The sequence below is a fragment of the Leopardus geoffroyi genome, chromosome D4 (assembly GCF_018350155.1).
Source record: "Leopardus geoffroyi isolate Oge1 chromosome D4, O.geoffroyi_Oge1_pat1.0, whole genome shotgun sequence".
Classification (NCBI taxonomy): domain Eukaryota; kingdom Metazoa; phylum Chordata; class Mammalia; order Carnivora; family Felidae; genus Leopardus; species Leopardus geoffroyi.
Genome location: NC_059342.1, coordinates 22891957 through 22917660, shown reverse-complemented (window position 1 = coordinate 22917660; position 25704 = coordinate 22891957). Strand labels below are relative to the sequence as shown.

The 25704-nt window shown below is 42.6% G+C and overlaps 1 protein-coding gene across 10 annotated transcripts in view; it reads left to right on the top strand.

The window, feature by feature from the left end:
- TLE1 (TLE family member 1, transcriptional corepressor) overlaps nucleotides 1-25704 on the top strand; it is a 90993-nt gene that overhangs the window by 3926 nt on the left and 61363 nt on the right. For 6 of the 10 annotated variants that reach the window (XM_045469493.1, XM_045469489.1, XM_045469488.1 and 3 more), the window contains one exon: nucleotides 24738-24800. The exons of the other annotated variants lie outside the window; for them this stretch is intronic. In XM_045469493.1, the coding sequence (XP_045325449.1) occupies nucleotides 24738-24800 (63 nt within the window). The remainder of the gene's footprint in view (nucleotides 1-24737; nucleotides 24801-25704) is intronic. 10 annotated transcript variants of the gene reach the window in all.

Sequence of the window (25704 nt, the reverse complement as noted above, 5' to 3'; positions counted from 1 at the left end):
GAAAGAGATAGTTAAGTTCAAGGCCTTTCATTAATAATATAATTGGGCCTTTAAAATGCTGATTTTATTCTGATTTGCAAAGTTGGTAGCCTAGATTATGTTGGGCTTGTGCCTTTGTTTTTTGTGTGTTTCAGTGGCTAGTGTCTGATTGAGGCAGTTGTAACTTGTTGATAGTAATTGGGCAAGAAGTTGTATGGTCATTTAAATGAATTATGCAAATAAACTGAGTGAAGAGTTGTAACCTGCCACTTTTTTTGTAAGTTACCCTAAAGGCACATATTTTGCTAACAAATATCGTAGAAGGGTAAGAGGAGACTGAGTTTTTTCTTAAACTCATGAACTCAAAGAATTTAATAACTTCACCAGCTCCTTTACAAGGAAGCACCACCTCCGTATGATGTTGTATGCTGGTGCAGGATTTATTGGGGAGGTAAAGGAGGTGTATAATTCTTCTGGGTTCCTGTAGGATACATGACCTCTTCGTTATCAAGTAGGAAAAAGGAAGAAGGGGTGAAGAGGGTCAGGAGCCCCATGGTGTGAAAATAGGTTTCTAATGAGTTTCTATACTCTGTTGGGCATTTGTGGGTATATATTGTCCATCCATGAGCCAGTATGCATTAATAATATGCTGTGTGTAATTGGCTCAGTAATTTGAAAAATGTGAAAAGCTGAGAGATGCCATGTTCTTCATGGTAGGGTATTAAGTCCCCTGAAATTTAGTTTATACTGTAAATGCTGACAGACCCTTAACTAGAGTGGTGTGCAAAGCAGTGCTATAATTCAGTTTAAAGTGGCCTTACATTTGAAAAACATCCTTCTGAATGTCACACATTAATAATAAGTTCTGAGGAGGCATTTGGTGCAGCTAGTAATCATAATTCTTATTAAAACTGGTGACGTCTGGCCCCCAGGGTGTAGCCAGGCTCAAATTGATGCTTTTTGCCGCCTGATCACCAGCATGGCCTAAGTGCTCATTATATTGTAGAGAGAGCCTTTGGAGCTCTCATTAGATTTGACAGGAATTCTCTCTGGGGGGAAACTGGGCATTAGCGAGACTCCTGACAGGCTGGAATTAGTCCTGCTTTATGGCTTATAACCAAATGCTAGCAAGGCATCATCAAGGGACACAAAAAATTGTCATTTCTGACAACATCTTTGTTACTGAAAAAAAAAAAAAACACAGCGATGGGGAAACTTTCCGTGGAGAGAGCTTTAATGTTGTTAAGATTTGTCTGCAGTGTGACTACCGCTCTCTCTCCCCACCTTTCAGCGGGTTTGTCGACAGAGTGAGTTGTAGAGATTTCAGTGTCAGATCTCACCACCGACTTTTCCGTCTGGAAGTTTTAAAGTGGAAGTGCGTCCAAATCGAGAATGGTATAATTGTGGTTTCCTTACTTGGTTTTGTGCCCACGGTCCATGTTTATGTTGTGTCAACACTTCCTGATAAGCCTTCCCCTTACTTTCTCTGTTCCCATTTGTGGCTGGTTACTGAAAAGTCAGCGGACTAGGGATGGTAATGGGTACTTAAATTTGTTATTGTAGCGCTAAGACAGTTTTTTTGTTTTTTCTTGTTTTGAGTCTTTTATAGATCTCTGCCTGTCCTTCTCTCTCCAGGTAGATCATAAATTTTAGGTGTATCTCTACAGGAGAGGTGGAGACATCTCATGAAAAATTGAGGCAATTTGATACCACCAAAGTGTTAGGGTGCGTTAGAAAATAGCAGGTTAATGTGAATCTAGTTGTTTTGAGGGCTGTGCCTAGTGTGTTTGGCAGTGTGATCTTTAAAGTTTTGTTTTCTGTCATGTGGTGTGTGGTATTACCTCATTTGATAGTTTTGGAACAAGATTCACTGTAAATACATAAGCCTTATTTATTCTACTTGTGTATCTTTTCAGCGTGCTGATGAATCCATGCCATAAGTTGTCTTTAGTGGTGTGAATTTATATAGCACTTAACAGTTTTGAAAAGTGATTAGCCCCATCCTGTGATGAGGTATTTTGGGTAGATGTTTTGATCTGCCTGCAGCTCTGGGCCTGTGTTCAGAGTGTGGGATTTGTCAAGCCCAAGTTTCTGTTGCAGCTGGATTTGGGTCACCTCGTCCCTAGAATTTAGGGCTTCATTCCTTTACCCACCCCACTGCTATTGGAGGATGAGGCTAGTGATGAAATCACCTTTAGGCCTGTGTGGTGGCCCAGCCTGCCTGGCTGTGTGTCTCTCCTGTTCTCTCGCTCTTTGTGCTGACAGCTTCATGATACACAATCACATCGGGCCTCGGTGCATGTTCTAGGAGTTCGTGAAAATCAGCAGTACTGACTGGTCTGTGGAGGTCACAGCCGTGGGTCGGTAGAAAGTTGTAGCCAACCGAGCAATACTGTCTGCAGGTTAAAATATGTCTAAGAACAAAAGAAAATTTGAAACTGTTGTCGGGACTCCTGGTTGAGGCCGAGCTCACAGCCAGCGAGTGTGATCAGTCACTTTGTCTCTCTGTGCCTCTCTTCTTCTGAAGAGCGGGCAGAGTAGGCACTCGGGGCTCTCCAGGGCGGCCAAGAATTTAAAAATAAATGAAAGGACTAGCTCTGGAAGGAAAGAGGTATTCTGCAGTGCTGGTTGTGGGGTGGGGAAGGAGAGGAGAAAGAGAAAAAAACAGATGAGAGCCTAACCAAGCTCCATGTGATGTTGCAGCCAGCGTGGTGTCTCAGACCACGTAAATTTCGGAGTGACAGTGCTTCCACCGTTTTGATATGTGCTTTAAAGTTTCCCTTAAAAAATAAATTGTTCTCTGGTAGTGTTTTAAAAGTGCTTAGGTGGCCCTGTTAAGGGTTCACCTGTGGGTTAATCCCTTAGATGTGACTTACTATTTGTCTGCAAGTCTTACCTTTCTTCCTGCTTTTTAACCATGTGTGTTTTCTGTCTACTGTTCTCACTTTGAGATTTTTTTTTTCTAAGTCCACGTCTCAGAATGGGAAAAGACTAGCTGGAGTACTTGCACTCAGAGTTAAGCTCCACCAGGTGTTAGTAACCTTGTGATACAGCAGCTGTCATCAAGACTGAAGTGTTCCCCAACTTTACTTCAGTAGCCAGGCCTGCCCTTGATAAGCATCAGTTAAAACAGAGAAAGTTCCCTGTGTATTTAGAACCCACATTTTGAGGCACAAGGTTAGCCTTTGTTTTTTTATTGGCAATCAGGGCGATTCCTCCCTACTTTCTGTCACCCTGCCCGACCCCTTCAACAGTCAACTAGTTCACGGTTTCTCTCCAGAGCCTGGACTAGGGTGAGGTGAGGTATGCACTTGCCTCGGGCACAGAATTTAAGGGAGGGTTCACAAAACATAGTCCTTAAGATAAAAATATTTTTAAAATTCAAAATTAATGCCAAAAAACTATGAGGAACCAGGGGTGCCTGGGTGCTTCAATGGTTAAGTGTCTGACTCGATTTCAGCTCAGGTCATGATCTCACGGAACCCCGTGTCAGTCTCTGTGCTGGGCCTGTAGCCTGCTTGATTCTCTCTCTCTCTCCCTCTCCCTCCCTCCCTCCCTCCCTCCCTCCCTCCCTCCCCCTCTCCCTCTCCCTCTCTCCCTCTGCCCCTACCCCTGCAAAACAACAACCCAAAAACAAACTCTGTGAGGAACAAAATATGTGATCTTTATTTAGGATGGCCCTTGGTGTAAAATACAGTTCATTTAAGGGACTTTGATTAGTGACTGGGTGAGTCATTGACTAGTTGCCTGGGCCTCAGTTTCCCTTTCTATAAATGAGGTTAGACTGGGCAGGTTCTCAAGTATGGCTTCTCTTAGGAGAGGAGAGTCATCCCTCCAGACCTCACCTCCAACCAGTGTTTGAAACCCAGTGCTTGGGTTGTGTATCCATTGAGAAGAGTCTTTGGCCAGAGGGCTTAAGACATTCCTCTTCTGTGTTTATTAAGAAACACAGAAAGAATCTGTTCCTTTAGCAAATATTTAAGTAAATCATCTTATGTGGTAGTTAAACTAATGATATATTCAGTTTTGGGCTCATGGAACCATTTTAATTTTCCATAGATTTTGAGTCTTTGCTCTTCTGTTATTAAATATTTGTGGTCTTCAGGAGTGGATTAAATTGGATGAAACTAAGAAACTGACTGGGCTTCTCATAGGCTTGGATTGGCTGGATTATCCCTACCACCCCCATCCCTGTTGCTTACTGTTACTTCAGATTTTGAAAATTGAGATTTTTTTTAGAACTCTAGTACCTTTAATGCTGAATATTTGGTATAATGATTTGTAATTAAGTTTTAGGCAGTTGTTTCAGAGGGTGGCTAATAACTGACAAGAGTAGGCATTTATAGATAGAAAACAGTCCTCACCAATGGGATTGGTGAGTTTTGCAATATGAAACATGCCATAGTATTGTTCTGTGACTGTAGTTGGGTGTTTTGAGTTAGAGTGCATGCCCGAGTATATGTGTGTGTGTGTGTGTGTGTGTGTGTGTGTGTGTGTGTGTGTGTAGGTGTGGGCACTCATGTGGGAGAGCTTTTCTAATTTTATTCTGAGACGTAGCTTGATCTGAAAAATGAAAAAAATTTACACTGATATGTTTAACATAAATTAAGATATTCATTTGTTGTTATTCACTTGGCTTAATAAAAAAACGGTTTCTAAAATTGTTTGCAAAATGATGATGTTCACAGAATCGTTTACTTTATAGACCACCCACTTGCCATGCATTTTATGAAACCAAGAAATGTTGACACAGTGTTATCATACAACCTGTGAATTTGCACAAACCTGTATTTCATCATTTCACATTTCAATTTTTTTAAGTTTATTTTGAGAGAGAGAGAGAGAGTGAGCATCAAGTGTGAGTAGGTGAGGGGCAGAGAGAGAGGGAGAGAGAGAATCCCAAGCAGGCTCTGTGCTGTGAGTGTGGAGTCCGACGCCGGGCTCCATGTCACAAGCCGTGAGATCATGACCTGAGCCGAAATTAAGTGTTCAACGTTTAACCGACTGAGCCACCTAGGCGCCCCTCACATTTCAGTTTTTAATCATTACTGAGTTTAATTCTGTTTGCCTGCTTTGAAGCAACATGAAAGCAACTCAGAGCACAATGTTTATAACCTTCCTCCACGCATTCTCGCACAAGGTATAACAAACAAATCTTGGCTTTTCTGGAAGTATTATTTGCTGCTTAGATGTTCTTTGACCACAAAACGTTAGCCAAGAAAGGGTAGGGTGAAGGTCATTTTGGATATAAGGAAAAGACTGGGAGGAAAAAACAAACGGAGACTTCCATCCATTGAATTTATTTTTTCATCTGCCAAATAGAGAAAACTGTGAAATGTGGTGTGTGTATTCCACCGTACATGTGGGAGAGGTAGAGTTGTGTGTACAGCTATTTCCTGTGTACTGGTAGATATTCATTAGATTTTCATTATTCACTTGATGAAGTGGAATCAGTTTTTGAGAATGTAAGTATGTTTGAGTTTTGCACGTTCAAATCATATGATTTGTACAGCTGCAGAAATACATGCAGTACTGTATTGGGTTTGGTGTTAGTGCTGTTATTGGTCTAACTGGATTATCAGCCAGTGGTATTTTGTGCAACATGTCAGTAAAACGCTTGAAAATGTATCACCAGACTTATACTTACAGATTTATAAGTTATAAATATATTATGTACAAATATATTGTATACATTTGTAATAAGTGGAAATTTTAAGCAGAGGGATTAAAATACAAGTTTTATAAATTATAAATATATTATGTACTAATATATTGTATACATTTGTAATAAGTGGAAATTTTAAGCAGAGGGGTTAAGATACAAGTTCTCATCACATCCTCCATGCCCCCTATTGGCATGTCCTGGGTGGCCTCTGGGATACGTGCACTCTACTTTAGAGACCACCAGCTTACATCCAGACGCTCATGACTCCAGCCCTGGTATTGGGGCATCTTTAAAGTAGTGAAGGCAAAACCCCTTTAGGGTCTCTGGGTATGTTGGTATGTCTGTTCTTTCTGATTTTGACTTCTTATTCCAGTAATGGCCTCTTTGCCCGTCACTCACACAGCTTCGTGTGTCTGCCCTGATCACTGTCCTTGGTAGTCTTACCAGGTCACCTTTGTCCTCCTCTTAACAAGTCCTTTATTCCAGCCAGTGGGTCTCCTCTTCGTGCCTGAAAAAGTGTTGTGTGTTGTTGTGTTTTCTTTATAAAAAGTCCAGGCCTTTTTGTGAAGCTTCACATGGCCTTTCTCAATATCCTTCAAGGTCCAGTTCAAATAACAACACTCATGTGTACTTCAAGGCCTTCCACGACAGCTCCAACAGTGGCCTGTCACACCACTGATTTTTGCTCCAAGTTCTGTAATCATGTTTTTTTCATGTGTGTCTTTTGTTACTCCCAAGGAGGCTGCAGACTGCTTGAAGCTTGCATTCAAGACTTCCCTCCGTACCCTTGCCAGTGGGTTGGACTGAGGGGGCACTTGTTTTGTAGTGTTTAATGTGCTTCCTATGGAGGGTGCTACTTGTAAGCATTGTGGATCCTGAGCCTGTGTGAAAATCAGGTAGAAGTTGCTTGGCAAAAAAAATCCCACACATTAAAAAAAAATTTCTTTAATGTTTGTTTGTTTGTTTGTTTGTTTATTTATTTATTTTTAATGTTTATTTACTTTTGAGGGAAAGACAGAGCATGAGCAGGGGAGAGGCAGAGAGAGAGGGAGACAAAGAATCTGAAACGGGCTCTAGACTCTGAACTGTGAGCACAGAGCCTGACGCGGGGCTTGAATCCATGAACTATGAGTTCATGACCTGAGCCCAAGTCGGACGCTTAGCCAACTGAGCCACCCAGGTGCCCCTAATGTTTGTTTATTTTTCAGATTACACACACACACACACACACACACACACACACACACACACACGAGCCGGGGAGGGGCAGAGAGGGAAACAGAATCTGAAATCCGAAGCAGGCTCCAGGCTCTGAACTATCAGCACAGAGCCTGACACGGGGCTCTAACCCATGAGCCATGAGATCATGACCTGAGCCAAAGTCGGACAGTCAGTGGACTAAGCCACCCGGGCGCCCCCCCAATTTTTAAAAAATTTTTTAAATGTTTATTTATTTTTGAGAGAGAGAAAAAAAAAAACATCCCACATGTTTTTATACACAACAGCTTTTCCCCAACAACTTTGGCCGTTTGTGGACATCTTACAATCCTTCAGTAGATCTGTGGAATCCAGATTGAAAACTTGAGCCAAGAGTAGGAGTCTGGGTCCTAATGCTGAAATTCAGAATGAAATCTCTTTGAGGCGCCTGGGTGGCTCAGTTGGTTAAGCATCCAACTTCGGCTCCGGTCCTGATCTCATAGTCTGTGGGTTTGAGCCCCACGTCGGGGTCTGTGCTGACAGCTCAGAGCCTAGAGTCTGCTTTGGATTCTGTGTCTTCCTCTCCCTGTCCCCGCTCTGCCTGCACTCTCTCTCTCATAAATAAACATTTAAAAAAAAAAAAAAAAAAGAATGAAGTCTGTTTGATATCACTAGATGTTTTACAGGACTTTAGTTCTCACATAACCACTTTTGCTCAGTTGTTTTTCTTTTGGAAAAGTGATTTATGGTCAGAATATCCAGAGGCTTTTTAAAAAAATTTTTTTTAATGTTTATTTATTTTTGAGAGAGAGAGAGACAGCACAAGTGGGGGAGGGTCAGAGAGGGAGACACAGAATCTGAAGTAGCCTCCAGGCTCCAGGCTGAACTGTCAGCACAAAGCCCGATGCAGGGCTTGAACTCACAAACTGCATGATCATGACCTATTTGAAGTCAGACACTTAACCCACTGAGCTACTCAGGCGCACATCCAGAGGCTTTGTAGTGGGGAGTTTCATTCTAGTGATATATTTGGGTTTGTACTGAAGAAAAGACAGCGAAAACAGAAGTAGTGTGTGGCCGAGGCCTGGGTGTCTGTGTGAACTGAGTGTGTGTGTGCATCTCTGTCCCTGAAGCCCCTGTGTGTCTCTTCAGGATGACCACAGCCCCTAAATAGAGTTGTGGATTAGTTGCTTGTAATGCATTAAGTATAAAGGCATTTAACTTGCCTTAGTTGCCAGATTTAATAATAATGATCATACCCCTTGATGATTTACTTTTGGCCGTTGCATGGTTCCTTCACCCCACCAAACATTTTATTGAGAATTTCCTTTTTTTTTTATGTTTATTTTTGAGAGAGAGAAAGCAAGTGTGCACACAAGTGGGGGAGGGGCAGAGACAGAGGGGTCATGATCCAGAGCGGGTTCTGCGCTGACAGCAGAGAGCCTGATGCAGGGCTCAAATTCATGAAGTTAGATGCTTAACTGAATGAATCATCCAGGTGCCCCTGGAGAATTTCAAATATACAGAAAAGAGGAAGGAAATACAGAGTGAACACCCATGCTATCCCCACTTGTATGATCCCAGGAGTCTATAAATTAACATTTTGTGTTATTTGCCTGTCGCATACCTTACAAAGAGCTTTTGCTCCCCTCTGCCCAATAGATAAGCAAAAAACTCTGGGAAACTTGGAAGGATTTGTTGGAGGGCCAGGCATTTCTTTAGCTACCTACCCTGTTTTAGACTGGTAGATGAAGAAGGGCTTTTCTCCAGGTACATTTTAAGATTTCCATCTTAACAGGTGTTTACAACATTTTATAGTACTTTCTCCTGGACTCACCCTTTGTGTTTTGGCCTGGTTGTATTAGGGGGATCCACCATTATATGGTGTTAGGGTGCTTTCTTTTTCAGCTGTCACCTGGAAGCAGAGATTTGCACTTAACAGAAAAACCAGACTCCCTTTCTTCCCAAGCCTTCCTACTTTTTAGTCTTCCGTAATGTACCTTTAAGGTGCCATCAGCATGTTTGCAGTGGGGAATAGTTTGAGCGTCCTTTTAGGTAGGAAACCAGGAAATAATTGTGCTAAAGGACTCTGATTTTGAACTTTGTATGACTGGAAACTGTCCTATTAGAGAGTTTAAGTTGGTCTCAGAGGCCATGGGTGGTGCAGGGATATGAAGTGCCAAAAAACAAACCTCTTTGAGGACCCCAGCGTGAGGAGGAGGCTCTCCAAGGCTGGGCCCTCCAGGAGCACAGCCTTTGTCTCTCGTAGGCGCCTTCTTGATGCCTTGAGCAAACAACCGGTCAGAGCCTCTTACAAGTAAGGTGACCAGCCAGTGTATTGACACGCACAGACACAATAGAAAACTGCATTAGGAGGCAAGCCGTTGGGATTTGCAGTAAATATATTACAGAACACAAGTGACTTGCCGATACTGCTTGTTTAGCAGTTTGCAAGGGCAATGGCAGTATGGATTTTTGAATTAGAAGGGAAGGGCTGTTCTTTCTCTGTGCGGGAACATCTAGTTGATGGCTGGGGAGAAAATTGATTTAGAGCACAAAATGCAGCTGCCTTTATTTGTGCCATTTGAAAGGCTTCTATGGATTAGTGAGTGAAAATAAAAAGGTTGAGTTCAGTTTAGGAAAGGAGGTCTTAACATTGATCTGCATCTTGGTCTGGAATGGAGAGAAGGAAGGTTGGGCCACTGGGATGGAGGAAGGGTATCCGGTGTCCAAGCAGCCTGCAGCTACAGGTGCCCACTCAGTTCCTAGTTGTCTTTTTCAGCACTTTGGATTTCAAAAGTCAGCATCTCGGGCTGATTGTTGTAGAGTAAGCTGATTTGGGACCTCAGAGTGAGCAGTCATGGCTCCCATCCATTGAGTGCCCATGTACCCTAGGAGCTGTGTATAAGTCCTCCCAGCCTCCTTTTGTGTGGTTATTATTCCTGCTTACAAAAGAGAAGGAAGGCTAGTGGGGTAGGGGATGGCAACAGTGCCTACTCCATGTAGGTTAGTTGTCGGGAGTGAGTTTCTCACATGGGAGCAATTACATTGGTGCCTGGCACTTGGACACTTTGAGGGAAGAACACCTGTTCTTGAAATTGATTATCTAAATATATTATTGGTCACTTTGAAACTATACCCTGTTGTTGGAATTCTAGGCCATGCTCCCATCTTGTTTTTCCAAAGCCTAACAGCTTCCTTCCTCCCTATATCTGAATCATTCACTTATCATTATTTCCCCTCAATTACAAAGGTTTTTATTTGTTTCCTTCTAAGATCAGAAGAATTTATCTTTAGGCTCAAAAGGAAATGTTTTTGTTTTGTTTTGTTTTAAGTCACCCATTGGTAACCTCTGTTGTCTAAGGAATCTAGAGGAATTAAAATGCCTTATTTAGGCTAAGCAGCAAAATGTCTCCTTGCAAGGCAACGCTCTTAAGTATTTAATACAGCTACCATTGAGAATAGAGTTATGTGGAGTTTTTTTCATTTAAGGGGATGGAGGAGGAACAGAGAGGATTTGGTTCATTTTGTGGAAGTGAGTTTTGGGGGAAAAAAAAGGATGAGAGCTTCATTTTTTTTAAATTTTTTTAATGTAGTGTGAAAGTTCATCTCTTAATTGGAAGAGAGATTTTGTCATCCTGAAAAAAAAAGGGAGATCAGGATTACCAGGTTCAGTCGTTGCTCGGTTTGAGAAGGAAAAAGTCACCAGCCTTGGTGAGGTATACATACAGACCAGTGTCCTTTCAGCTTGAGTAGACACTTGTGTTATTTTCTCCACGTACTCCTTGGGCTTGGGATTTTTGTGGACTGTCACCTTCATAGCTGCTGCTTATATGCTGATATTTGGGGAAGCAGGAAAAAAAAACACAGGAGGGAAAGCAGGGCCATTGGGATTAGACACAGTGGAAGATTAGGCTGTTGGCTCTTACTGCCAGGCACGATGCAGTAGAAACTGGACATCATCATAAGTGGGATAGAGGAGAGCACTGCTCAAATTGTGTTCCAGTTGTGCCATTACCTGCTCTCACACTTAATTCACGGCTCAGCCACCTGCTGACATCTGTGTCCTGAGAAGCCCCATGTTGCTATGTCTGTGTTGAGCTTGAGAGAAGCAGTCCTGAAGTCCTGAATATCTGCAGGGGAAGCACGAGGTTCTCCACAACCCATTCAGCCTGCCAGTTGGCCTGGGTTCTGGAGCCTTTTCCATTTGTGAGCCGCTGGCTCTTTTACAGTGCTCGGGCCACGAGCTCCTGCCTGCAGAGCCAGTCTCCTTGCACAGCTACCCAGAAGATTGGAATTGGACCGCTGAAATGTGTCCAGCGTCTGTACTTTTTAGCTGACCAAAGGCCAGAAGCATACCACTAACTCAAGAGGGGAATTGTTGACTTTTGAATCTCCTAAGTAATCTGTATTCCATAATAGACTTACCCAAGATGCTGTAATATTTGTACATTAACTGAAGTACAGAAAGGTGTCACTTTTGACTACATGTTTGGCTTTCTCTAAGGGTACAGAGATTTTTGAGCTAGTTGTTGAATTCTGTATTCATTCTTATTCTTGACTAATGCATCAAATATGGCTTACCCACCTAAAGAGCCCAGACAGATCAATGTCAGTGCACTGATAGAATCTTGTGTAGCCATTGTTTTGGTTATTATTTTATCACAAGGTCAGATACCTCCAAAAAGCTGTGATTTTTATTTTTATTTTTTCTGATTAGCTTGTGGAATTACTCTTGTCAGTTTCCTTCCGAGTACTGAAATTGCTCAGGGTTTGTGTGGAATGAATCCCAATTGTTGCTTCTCAAATTAAAACAGTATAAAAGAGAAGGAGCTTTTGAGTAGACTTTGCACTGTGAGAATATTGGTATTGACACCATTTATAATTTGGAGTATAGTTTGAAGACCAGATTCTACTGTTTGTCGCATACTGGTTAATATGGCTGTAAAGAGGAGATGAATGTGGCTACTTTTCCAAGTCTATTACTCAGGAGGACTGTAAATTTGATTGGCTGTTACAATTCTAGCAGAATCATTCGATTTGAGAGCAATAGAAAGATAAGATATCCAATTACCCAAATGATTTGCAGGGTTAGCCAACGTTGTCATGGAGACACGAGTTGGAACAAATTAAATTTTAAGCAATAAAATAATCTTAAAGCCCGTCTGGGAACAAGAAAATTTGGCAGTGGCACTTACCTGAATTGAATCTTAGCTTGACACGATGTTGTTTGACATTGATATACTGTGGGGGCCTAAACTTATATATGGTGCAACATTACCTTAAAAAAGGAGCTCCGCCAAACCAGTGAAGCAGGGAGGGGGTGGGAGGAGTGGGTATTAGTATAAAGTCAGGATATTAATGTTTATTCCATGGCCTAAATGATAATTAGGGTCTGCGTTCCCAGAAATATTTTGTATTTAAGGATTGAAATGCCTTAATAATGATTAAGCAGCATTAATTGGACACTTGGAAAAAAAAGATTTATTTCATAGCAGCATGCAGTTTCTGGAACTACTGCTGTTCCCTCTTTGTGTGTGTGTGCTCGCAGATGTAATAGAAATCGTGTGGATGTCTTTTGGTGGGGGTGGAGGTGTAAGTATGCATATATTTGCATGTACAAACAAGGAGATTTTGGCACATGCCCCTGCACTGCAGAGGATTCTCCGTATTCGTTAAAATTTCTACTTTGCAGTGCCGCGTGCAGACTGGAAAATTGCGTTCCAAACTTTAGCCGATGGCCTAAAACCTGAGTAAGCGTCGGTCTGGGGCTTAGGAGGTTATTTCCCCTCATTAATGTATTGTTTAACTGGTTCCTGGCTTGTGCTGCGGATTTGGAAACAGCCGAGTGGCCCAGAAGGAGGGAAGGGAGGGCCTTTTATCCACATGTCTATTAGACAGATGGAGATGAAAATTGGTCTGAGGTCAGGCCATTTGCAGTGTTCTCTCAGCCTTCGATTTTCCTCTCATCCTCACCACAGATCATCTCAAATGATTCAGTAATGACCAAAAGTGCAACATTGACCTTTATTCCCTGGTGGATTACTGTTTCACAGTCCAAATGGCAGGAAGTCTATTCTGTTCTTCCAGAAGGAGCTCAGCATTATTGAGGCAGCCCAGCCTGGTGGGAACCAGTGTAACAGAATACAGGGTTCAGTTTGGTTTCTGCTGCTCTGGGAAACAAGAATTGACATGTCCCAAACCCACATAATGAATGAAAGGGTATCTGGGATGCTTTTAAAAACACACATAAGCATATAAATTGATTTGTCCATTTGTGAAAGAACTGGTGAGTTACAGGAGTAGTGACTTCTGGTGGCCTGTGGCTTATAACTTGTTTTCACACTCATGGCCCTGATTGTTCCCCCTTCTGTGTAATGCTTCCTCAGTATAGCTTAGACAACACAGTGACATCATAACGCTGGTTCATTTTCTTTTCTTTTTTTTTTTTTTTTTTTTTAATTTTTTTTTTTTTCAACGTTTATTTATTTTTGGGACAGAGAGAGACAGAGCATGAACGGGGGAGGGGCAGAGAGAGAGGGAGACACAGAATCGGAAACAGGCTCCAGGCTCTGAGCCATCAGCCCAGAGCCCGACGCGGGGCTCGAACTCACGGACTGCGAGATCGTGACCTGGCTGAAGTTGGACGCTCAACCGACTGGGCCACCCAGGCGCCCCTGGTTCATTTTCAAATTACAAGTTGGCGTGACAACTCAGTATAAGGGGACTCCGGGTTTTTCTTTGACATACTTTTAATTATATATATTTTTGGTGAATCCATGTAACCCTGAATAAAATATCTGTCATGCAGCACCCCTACCCCCAAAGTGGCTTGATTGTTGTTTTGAAGAGTTGGTAATTTTTTTGTTGCTTAGATTTTTCCACAGATGGCATCGTGATGCTATGGTCAGGGTTGGTTTTTTGTTTTTTTTTTTTTTAGTAATTTAATTTATATTTAAAATGATATTCCTGTTTGCCTCCACTTGCATTGCTGAGTAAATACTCTGTGAATCTTGAATACACTAGTGAAGTCTGTCATCTAGAATCCTCGTACTTACCCTCTTCTAAATATTTAAAAACTTTTGCAAAAGGAGTATGCGTTGGAAATTTTCACCAGCATCCCACATTTCATTTTAATCATGATCTAAGATGCTTTTCAAGAAAATAATTTGTTTCTTGACTGTTGATTTCACTGTGCACAGGTTCTTTTTCTACCTCAGTGGCTCCCAGCCTGTGATGGCTCCCCCTGCCCCCCATACTTGCTGCATTCTGGAGCTTTGTGGGCTTCTTCAATTGTGGATTGGAAAGAGAATCCCAGGTTCCAACTGGGAAAGGCCAGGAACCTTGTCTTCCTTCCCAAAGGACCACCTTTCCAGTAGCTCAGCCTGTGAGGAATAAAGCCCAGGGGTGGGACTTCCCAGTTGAGACTGACTTTGGGGCTCTGAAGGCTTTGCCTGGGTGCTCACCATCACAAACCTGTATCTAACTTGTGGCCGTTCTGCTGCCATGCCACATGGCACTGATGGGCTAGGCTTCCCGGTAGGGTAGCTGCTTTCTTTCCCTAAGAAGTTGCTTTGGAAGAAGAATAGCAGCCGTCATGCATGTGTGTGGGTCATTCATCTGCAGCATGCTTTTTAAAGTTTGGGAACCCCTGGCTCATGGTCACCCTGGGCTGGAATTTCCTTTCCCACTATCTGGATTGGCTAAAGATTCCAACCTGTTTAGGGAAATACTCAGTGCCCAACTATTTATTCAGTGATCTCCAAACAAGATGTGGGAAACGAGGCAATGGTTAACGGTAAAGCTAATAATGATGGCTAGGGCTTTATACAGTTAATGTGCACTGGTTGTTCGCTTTGTCGTGACGGAAGACGTGGAGATGGTGATTGTAGACGGTTGGAAGTCAGTACCAACCAAAGACAGGTTACACAGTTCTAAAAGGTAGGCGTTACTACATTCTTTTGGGAGGAAAATAATGTTAACAATTTTTGAAAAAGAACAGCCTCCTAAACCCCATTTTCAGAGGTAACTGGATTTTTGCATATTCCTGTGCAGTCTTTGTCTTTACATAGGCATGTTTTATTTTCGTAATTGTAATTTTAGCCTTCGTGCCAGGATGATGTAGTCTGCTTTTCCTCCCACTAACCCTGCTATTGTATGATATTATCTAATTTCTCATGAGTTCCCTAATGACTAAGACCCATGAAGAGGGTGAAAGGTGTGGGCTTGCTCTGGGTGTGTTCCAGGAGAGGCTTGTTCTCTTTCCAGAGCGAGAACAATAGGTGGTGACTTCATGGTCGTGTTCTGTGATTCACCCCACGGAATGTATCTTGAAAACCTTCTGTGGCATAGCAGTGCATTTTCCTTTAAGGGCCACCAAAAGCTGTCTTTTTCCATCACGGGACAAGTCCGTACTATTTCATGTGAGCAGCACTTGCTGAACTCCGTAACAAGGGTTTCTGAATAATGGAAATGTGCTGTTTGAGCCCTGAAACAGCTGCGATGCTTTTGTCAAGGATGCATCTTTACCAAAATGACAAATTAAAGCCCAAATGCTCTGCTTGGCAACAGTTGGGTCAAAACATTTAAGTCATTAATTAGAAGGAACTGAAGGGGGAAAATTTTTACACAAATACACAGTGTTGCAGACTCAACTTCATCTTGGAAAATGCAACTGAATTCTTACAAAAAAAAAAAAAAAATGAGGGCAGCCCTCAAGTGGGGCCTGCCAGGCTTGTCATTTGCAAATAAATCAAAAGACCATCATTGCAGGACAGAGAACCAATGAATAGAGTTGCTTTGTCATTCTTTGATGGGCCCCACACTCAAGCCTGCTATTAAAAATGAATGCATTCAAGAGGCTCTGCATTAAGAACATAAACAATTAAGGGCACTTGAGTTGCTCTGCTGAGAGCTTTCTCCGGAGATGCAGGCCCCTACAATCTGCCTCACGAGGAGCCAGAGAATGGGAGCAATTAGTGTTGCTATCTCAGCCCCAGCAGCCTTCAGCAGGGGTTTTTTTCCCCCTCCCCTTCCTTTTAACCCCTCCTTGTTTTCAGAGGAGCCGGGAGTGTGAAAGATGGGGAGGGGGGAGGATGGAGTATGGGCCCAGTTGGAAAGGGCTCAGGTTTAGAACACGGTAGGAGCTGCCAAATGAGGGGGAGGTAGGACATAAAAGTTATTATCTGCCAGTAATTGGTGACTTCTGTTCTGATTAATTGAGCCACTAAAGGGTTTCTGTCATCTGGTACTCTTTGTTTTGTTTTAATCATAGGGTTTAAGCAGGGGCGAGACTACATTGCCAGGGATGGAATCATTTAAATGAATATTGTTTGAGGTTTCCCACAGTAGGCAAATGTGCTCCTACACCCTCCCCCCCCCCCCCCAGTTGTGTTCCTGCCTTGCTCTAATTTGGTAAAATTGAGTGGAGAAGGGCTCCATGGCTTGTGGCAAGGCCTTGGGGGAGAGATGGGCCTGACCTCCCTACCTGCTTGTTTCTGACCCCAGACAGGTTTTGCTAACCTTTCAGCCCCTTCTCTCTGGGAACCTGTACAGATTGACAGGTGTGAGAGGGTTGACCCTGTTTGTGCACTAAGCAGTTGTCGCTGCAGCCACTGTCCTGGTGGATCATGTTTTCAGCGTGGGCTTCTGGTCCAATAGCTGCAGATCATCTGGGAACTTGTTAGGAATGCAGATGCTTGGGCTGCAGACCTCTGGACTCAGTCTGGGGGCAGGGGGTGGGGGTGCCCAGTCATCTGTGTTTTAACAAGACTTTCATGTGATCTCACTGCACCCTTAAGTTTGAAAACCACTGACAACTTCGTTAAACCATTAAAACCTCAAAGAGACACCAGACCCTTTCCATTTGGATTTCCCCCAAATGTGGTTAGTCATTTATCTACGTATTTATATTTTAAACAGAAAGCTACTCTGATTCATTAGAATATAAGATAAAATTATCTTTCCATTAGGGTACCTGTGAAGCAAGGTGCCATCATGCTGGGATGGCATGTGGAGGTCTGCTAAATAGCCGACCTTCTGAAGAAGGTCTCCAGGCAAGGAGCCTTTCTCCTCCTGTAAAGGACAGGGCAGAGTATTGAAAGATTATTTACAGTGTTTTGCATGTATCATTTTAGGTACGCAGTTTTTATTCAAACATCTTGAATTTTTCTTAGGTATATCAGATGTCATCTTTAGGATTATAGAAATGTATTCGTGGATGTGTTTTTGTGGCGTTTGCTTTATGGTGGAGCTAGATTGTCTGATGTTAGGGCTGACACACTGATTTTCTCTGCCTGTGAAGGGGAGGATGAAAATGCAGAGAGTGGGGCGGCTACTCTTTATTTGCAGTTTATTAACGGAGGTCCCTTATGAAATTCCTGCTCTGCCTTGCAGAGCACTTCTGCCGTATCAGTGACAGACTGGGGCCACTTGTTGTGGTACCATTGTTGGCTGAGGAATAACACGCTCTTCTTGGCTTTGAGCTGCTGTGGTCCTGTTTGGCTGTATTGCTTAGCAAACAAGGCTGAGTTCATCAGCTTTGTTTCCGGTTTTGAGTGTGTCCCTATTTCCCACTTCTACTTCTTAGAGAAAGGACTAGGCAGAGAAAGTGGTTTCTAATCTTGCTTTATGATCCTGGGCCAATCATTTCCTTTAGACATTGGTTTTTCCATGTGTGATAAGAGGGTTGTAAGAGGCTGGGCACACCCAAAGGGTTTCAGGGTTTAAGTCAGTGCCACTTGTCAGTCACAGGAGTAGTGAGTGGGTCTGACCATTCTTTTCTCCCTTCCCCATGTAATCATACACTTAAACAGTAAATCAAGGGTGGTGTTCCCAAGGCCACTGGAGGGGGAAAAAAAGTTACACATAACCCTGCCACCCCAGCATAATTACTGTTTTTATTTTGGGTATCAAATTACAGTGCTTGGCCACATGCGTATTTTTTTTTTTTTTTTTTTTTTTTTTTAAATAGGCAGCCTAACACCACATCTTTGTTCTTCCCCTCCTGCTTCACCTAGTAAATGTGTTGGCCATTTAAGCATCATTATCCATAAAAATGGCTTTAATGGTTGCTAGCCATGCCTTTGGGTTGATGTAGTATATTTAAACATTCTCCTAGTATTAGACAACTGATATATCAGGAGGGCAAATGTTAAGTTTTTCAAAAACTCTGCAGATGGTTGTGATGTGTTGAACTGCTCTTATATCTTTACCTGGCTTTTTCTGTTTTGCTTTGAAGCGAGTGCCGCAGTGAACAGCTTCATGCATGGAATGCTTTTCATCTGAACTATTTCCTTAGGATAAATTCTTAGCTGTGGGAAGCTTTACCAAAGGGTTTGAATAATTTCATGCTCTTGAAACACATTGCCGAGTTCTTTCCAAGACGACTATACCAATTTACTCTGTCATCAGTAATGTTTGATTGTTCTGGCTTCCCAGAGGACTCATCATTGTTGGGTTTTATTAATTCTTTTTTTTTTTAATAAACTAACTTAACTGGTGCAGAATGACCCACCTTGGTTGTCAGTGAGATTGAACTGTTTTTTGTGGTTTTTTTTTTTCTGTATTTCAGGTTGTCAATTCACAGACTCAGAAACTTCCAGTCATAAGGGATTTAGAGATTATTTCTTTTTTTGTATGCTTTGTTTTCATGTTCTTGCCCGTTTATCTGTTGCCAGACTCTTCTTACCAACACTTTACTGTGTTTTTCTCTTGGCTTCCCGCTTGGTTCAAGGAAACCAAAAGATCAGTTTGCCAGCCCTCAGCACAAGCAGCATTTTTTATGATCCTTCAATTTGCAATTTAATGGTGGTGGAGTTTCCCCTCCCTAAGCAGACTTTGGGCAAGGTGCCATTCATTGGATTGCTTGGAGACCCATGGACAATTATTCTTAAGCAGTCTTCGCCCTGTTTTGTGCTTCAGACAACACTCATTCTGTATTACTCTGTGTAGTGGAGAAATGGGCAGACGTTGGGGAGTGGACTCTTCAGGCTAGTAAGTAGATGGAAGGTATAAGGAGTATGAAAAACTGGAGAGCCGAGCTCTTCGGAATCATAAGATCTTTTAAGTTCAGATGCTTGGAAGAATATGTGTTCAGTTCAAAAGCCCCGCAAAAATACTCCAGGGTTTGGTTCATAGCTGGCCTTGGAGGTATTTGACCATATTTAACTCAGTCAAAAAAATACATGTACGTGGATCTTCTCCTTGCTTAGATATGATTTCTTCATGTGAACAAAGCCTTATTCAAACACTGTTTAGACACATCTTATCTGGTTGCATCTTGGTCATTGAGTTTAGGGTGTGTGGAGATTCCATTTTAGTTTTAGTGAAACATTCCTTTCAAAGTGTGTTGAATGTATACCGTGTGGTCAGTGTTGGTGGGGCAGGTATGGCGAGGAGCTGTGTCCCTGTTCAGTGGATGTCTTGTTCTCATGCTTCCCATCTTGCACGGAGAAGACTTTAATGCCAGAAAAAGTAAGAAACTGGTAGGAAACTGTGCAGAAGCTTTATGTAAATGTGATTTTATTTATTTTTTTTTTCATTTTTTTTTTTTCAACGTTTATTTATTTTTGGGACAGAGAGAGACAGAGCATGAACGGGGGAGGGGCAGAGAGAGAGGGAGACACAGAATCGGAAACAGGCTCCAGGCTCTGAGCCATCAGCCCCGAGCCTGATGTGGGGCTCGAACTCACGGACCGCGAGATCGTGACCTGGCTGAAGTCGGATGCTTAACCGACTGCGCCACCCAGGCGCCCCATGTAAATGTGATTTTAAACAGAGGCTTGGGGCACCTGGGTGGCTCAATCGATTAAGCTTCCACCTTTCTGCTCAGGTCGTGATTTCATGGCTTGTGAGTTCGAGCCCTGCATCAGGCTCTGCTGACAGCTCAGAGCCTGGGGCCTGCTCCAGGTTCTGTGTTTCCCCTGTCTCTCTGGCCCTCCGCCACTCATGCTCTGTCTCTCAAAAATGAATAAATTAAAAAAAAAATTAAAAAATAAATTGACATAGAGGCTTAGTTTGGTAAATGACAGTAAATGCTGTGGAAGATCTTGAAGGGCCTACACAAGTGTTTTTGGTGTTATGGGGCAGCTTCTGACTGGATTTGAGACAGGCCTTCAAGAGTCGGGGTAAGAGTATTAACCCTTTGTCTTTTTTTTTTTTTTTCCTTCAAGTTTGTTTATTTTGAGAGAGACGGAGAGCAAGTAGGGGAGGGGCAGAAAGACAGAGGCTCTGAAGCGAGTTCTGTGCTGACAGCAGAGAGCCCGATGCAGGGCTTGAACTCATAAACTGTGAGATCGTGACCTGGACCGAAGTCAGATGCTTAATCAACTGAGCCACCCGGGTGCCCCAAGAGCATAGCACTTTGTAGTAGCGTAGCTATAGTTGACATATTTGCTCACTTGATTCTGATGAAACACTAAAGTAGGTTGGCAGAGACCTGGGGCCCAGCAGTTGAAGTGACTTCCCTGAGGACACCTCCTACTCATTTGCTGAGATGCAAACCCAAGTTTTTGGATTAGGAGAGCCAACCCTGTTATAAGCATCAGTATGGGGAGTTGGCAATGACAAGGAGAATTGAAGATCTTTCTGGACAGGCAGTTTGGATTCCTGCTTGCTGCTTCAGTGTGGCAGCTGTTCATGAAGTAAGGCTTGATACGGGAGCCTTTCACCTGCTGGTTAAGCTTCTGGGCACTAAGTTTCCTTGCAAATCTGGTTTGGGGAAAGCTCTTGAATGCTGACTTAATGTTGTTGCCTTATGTGGTGTCAAATACAAGCACAGGGAAAGTTTATTTATAAGCGTTATGACTATTAGCAGGGACTGAATATAATCTTCAGCTTTGGGCAGGAGAAGGATTTCTAGGTGGAAAATATGGTTAGCCTTCAGGTTCCCCCCCTTCAACGCGCCCCCCCACCCCCCCCGGAGTTGTCCAGCCCTCGGAAGATGTAGAAGGCAGTCTTGAAAGAGTCACAGAACTTTCTCAATCCCTGCTGAAGCAGGGTCACATGTCCAGTTTAACCTACTTGCAAACTCTGTGGTCAGGAATTAGAAGCACAAGTGGAAAACTGCACCTTGTTAATTTGTGCTAAATGAAAGGTCTTATCAGAATATCCTTGCATTCAGGCAAGAGGTAATGCTGAAGAATTATTGTCAGTTTTTATGCTATCATCCACACTGTTTTATTTAAGGGCTGGGAAGAATGTTTGTGAAACCGTCCTGGGGTGGGGGGGGGGGGATATTTTAGAACGCCCAGAGCATGCTATCAGGGAAGCAAGTGGCATCCTCGGGAGGGTAGGTACTCTCTTTGTGGAGAACCAGGGCAGCTGGAGGAATGTCGATAAGTCAGAGGTGAGATCTGAATTCAGCTTCGTGGCTCAAAATCCAGCTCACGTGTCAGAGGATAGTTTAAGATGAGGGCTTTGAGACCTGGTGGAGGAGGGGACAGCTGGGATAAGAACCTCCTCTGTTTTTCTTATTTCCATTCTTTCTCCAGATCATTTATTGCGAATTCCCGGGGCAGATGGTATGGCTTTTGATGTTTCTTCATTGGTTTGAGCTTTGATCTTTAACCTTCTTCTGTTTTCGTTCTTACCTACTCTCCCCTAATTTATATTGTCTCTGCTTTAATCTGTACTTTTCTCCTTTTGTGTTTAGTAACTTTGATATTATTAGAGGTTCGTGAGTTCATTCCATTCAGAGTCTTAACAGTCCCCTGGCAATTAAGTTTAGTTCTCCCTTAAAGCCATTTTATGTAATAACACATGTAATTATTATTACAAATTACATCTTCTTAAACAAAATAAATTCCATTAACAGCCCTAGAAGAAAATTAAGAATGGCTTCTATAATTTTGGGGTGTTCTAACCCTGGCATGAAAGCCAGGAACACAGGAAAACATTCTTTATTGTGACCACATAAAAATTTAAAGTTACTTACGGCAAAAAAAAATCCATAGTAAGCAAAGTTGAAAGACAAGTGGCAAGCTGGAAAAACTATGGGAAAGGGTCAATATTTGTCATATGGAAAGGAGTATTACAAAAAGCGATGAAGAAACACCAAAGGAAAAATAGAGAAAAGGACATATAATGTGGATCAATAAATAATATGAAAAGATGTTTAACTTAAGGGAGAATCTAATGCAAATAAAAATGAGGTCATTTTTTAAAATCTACTAGGTGGATAAAGATTTTAAAAAGGTCAACAAAACCCAATATTGACATTGGGTAGGAGAACAAGCCCCCTCATAGACCAATGATACTGTAAATTGTAACCTTCTCTGCTGGGTACTTTATCAGCATGCATTACAATGTAAAATATATATACACTTTGACCTAGCAGTTTCACTTCTAGCGATGCCTTTTTATTCCACACAGAGTTTGTAATTACGGAAAGTTAAGTGAAGTATGAATATCTACAGATACCAGGAGTGCTTAAACACTAGCATGCTTGTATAGTGGATGGTGTTCTTTTTTTTGTTGTTTTTTTAAGTTCATTTATTTATTTTGAGAGAGAGAGTGCCAGCGAGCACATACAAGCAGGGGAGGGGCAGAGAGAGAGGGAGAGAGAATCCCAAGCAGGACTCCCCCACCCCACCCCCTGAACTGTCAGCGAAGAGTCCAACACAAACCGTGAGATCATGACCTGAGCTGAAATCAGGAGTCAGATGCTCAACTGGCTGAGCCCCCCAGGCGCCCGTCATATGTGTATTCATTGAGTGGAAAGGTACCCATATATGTTTTTTTTTTTTTTTTTTTTTTTCCTAGACATAACATATTATGGAAAAGCAGTGTTTATAATGGGACCTCTTCGTGTAGAAGTAGCTGTTTCCCCTCTGGGCTTGTGTGCACATATATAATGAAAGTCTGGAATGATGCTTTCCAGAATCACCAAAATGTTAACTAATCATGGATGATAGACTTAAGGTTATTTTAACTTTCTTTTTTATTTCTGTATATACAGCTGTGTGTGTGCCTGTGTATGCTCAAAGTGAGCATATATCATCTCTAAAAGTGGAAAATCTTAGGAGAAATTTTGAGAAGGGGAAAATACAGAATACTGTTGGAATGTATGGAGTGGAGGCTGATGACCTACAAGTCCACAAAGGGCATCCCTACTCCTTCACACGTACCCAAACATATAGTGCAGAACCCTGTTGTGAAAGAAAGGGAAGCCCGCCCATACTTTCGAGGAGAACCATGACCTTGAGTTAGCTTGAGTGTGTGGCTGTGATCAAACGAGCTGGGTGGGGCTCACCCAGTTCTGTTTTTGCACCTGGTACAGCTTCAGCCTTTTTGCATAGATCTATTTGCCCCGCTGGTTAAAGCAAGGTCACGGGTTTGCTCTCTGTGCTAGTCATTCCCCCCTTTCTTCCAAGGCAAGGTCTGTATGTAACCCTATCTCATTGGTGGTCAGGGAGAATGGTTGGGTTGGCCTAAATCCCATCCCATAAAACCAAAGGCCTTGTTGCTCATTTAACTGGAATCATCTTGGAGGACAAAGGCAGCTCTTTTTAATGTACTTGATTACACAGTTCCCGAGTTTTCTACTTCATCTTACTTATTCCATTCTCACTTTCTCAAGGGCATGGTCTGTGCACTTCATAATTTTCTTCTCCTCATGTTCCTTTTCATTGCCTAATTCGGTAATAGAGGTGGCATTAGTAAGCATTGACAGAAAATGATGAAATAAATAAGGTCAACGCTGGGACTCTTTTAAGATGACTTTTTTTTTTTTTTTTTCCCAAGCGGAACTGGTTCTTCAGAGTTCGAAGAAAGCATAGCTGCTTTGCAATGCTGGAGGATGTTGGAGGTGGGGTGGGCAGGTAGATTCTCCCCTAGGCTGGAAGCAGAGCACCTTTATTTCTTCTCTTGGCCAGTTTGTTCCTTAGAGCAGAGGGACTGCTGTGGATTTGGACTCGAGGCAGGGACTTCCGCTTTCTTTACAATAGTCTGTGCCACAGACACTCAGGACACATTTTGTTATGTTCAGCTGACCCTTGGGCTCTGTCAGGGAGGTGTTTGCATTTGATGCTGAATTGTGGGCAAACTTGACAAATACCTAGAACATCTCAATATGACCCTCATGTTGGACTTGGGTTCTGTTTCAGCAATGTTTTTCTTGGCTTGTTTGAGACAGCGAGACTCAGTGAAGGCTACTAACGTTGAAGTCGAATATGAGTTGTATAACAGGTGGGACAAGCAAGGGGGCACCTGGGTGGCTCAGTGGGTTGAGCATCTGACCTCGGCTCAGGTCACAATCTCACAGTTCATGAGTTTGAGCCCCACGTCGGGCTTTGTGGTGACAGCTCAGAGCCTGGAGCCTGCTTCAGATTCTGTGTCTCCCTCTCTCCCTGCTCTTCTCCTGCTTGTGTTCTCTCTCTCTCAAAAATAAATAAACATTAAAAAAAAAAAGAGTTGGGACAAGCAGGAAAGAGGTCTGTGGGCTCCTTTCTTCTCTCTCTCGACTTTGTCTTGAAAGCTAGATGGTGTTTGACCGTGCCCCTGCCCCGCTGGCCTCTGACACCAGTAGGAATAAACTTGCTGTAACAGTGTAAATGTGTGGTGGTACACCATAATTGAATAAGCGTACAAGGGGGTTGGCAATCACCAGGTTAAAGGATCATACAGCCTTAAACCATGCAGATTTCCCAACTCAATTAAACTACCCATTATCTTTTCTTTAAGTGACCAATAAAGCGTGTGGTTATGTCTTACTTTGCAAGTGGGATTAATATCTGCTGTTTATCTCCAGATAAATATTAGCAGCACAGGCCGGGAAAAGCCAGTTTTATGCCCTTGAGAGTGAGGTAGTGGAGGGCTCAAGTGTTGGGCATGAAGTTTTATCTTTCTGAACTGATTATGAAGTATACTAAACATTTATCTGGCTTTGTCTTTATAGACTGAAATCGCCAAGAGATTGAATACAATTTGTGCACAAGTCATTCCATTTCTGTCTCAGGAAGTAAGTAAAACTGTTCAGCTGTTAAAGTGCAATTATGTTGCTTCTCTGTTTGCAAATTAGCTAGTTTTAAGATGTTAATTTTATCACAAGGAACAAGTGTGAAGAACATCTGTTACAGCTGAAGTGTGTAAACCCCCTGCTATTCCATCTCACAGATCTGAGGGCACACTGTAAAAGTGGTGACAATAGCTCAACCCCAAATTAATTTTTTTTTCCTGTGGAAGGCTGCAAAATGACGATCAAACAGAACAGCTTTTCTTTTCTTTGACGAGTAGTATAAGCCTGGTAGCTGCTGCTGATTCAAGTGTCCTTCCTCTAGAGAGCTTTTCCTTTGCTGCGTTTTCAGAATAGTTCCATCAGGGTTGACTTGACCATGAAAGCAGGTATCTCATTGGTCGGTCCTTGTACCTCAAGTCAGGTTGACTTCACGCTGTCCACGGAGGAAGCAGATGTTCATACTCTTCAAGTTTACTTTACTTTCGGATACATGCCGATAAATGCTAAACTATTTTAAGTGTGTACAGGATGCATGTGTCTTGAGACAGAAAAGCTGTAAAAGCTTTTTGGGCCCGCAGCTAGAATACTGGGTGTCTGTTCTTGTTGGTATCTGCTGCTCCTTGCTGGATAGCACCCCTCTGCCTTTTCCTGCCTAAAACATCTACTTGATGTTACAAGTTCGATTTGTTAACCTTTGGCATCATGTTGTTAGACTTGAGTAATCCTGGTTTCTGCTAAAGTCTCATGCTTCCCAGAACAAAGATGTGGCTTTGTTTTTATTTGTGGGTGGAGTTGGGAGGTTTCCAGTGTGTGAACTAATTGTTGAGGGGGGTGGGGGGTGCTTCGTTTTCCCCCTCAGGAGGATGAAAAATCTAAAGGCTAAAGAAGGAGAGGAATTCCCAGAGTT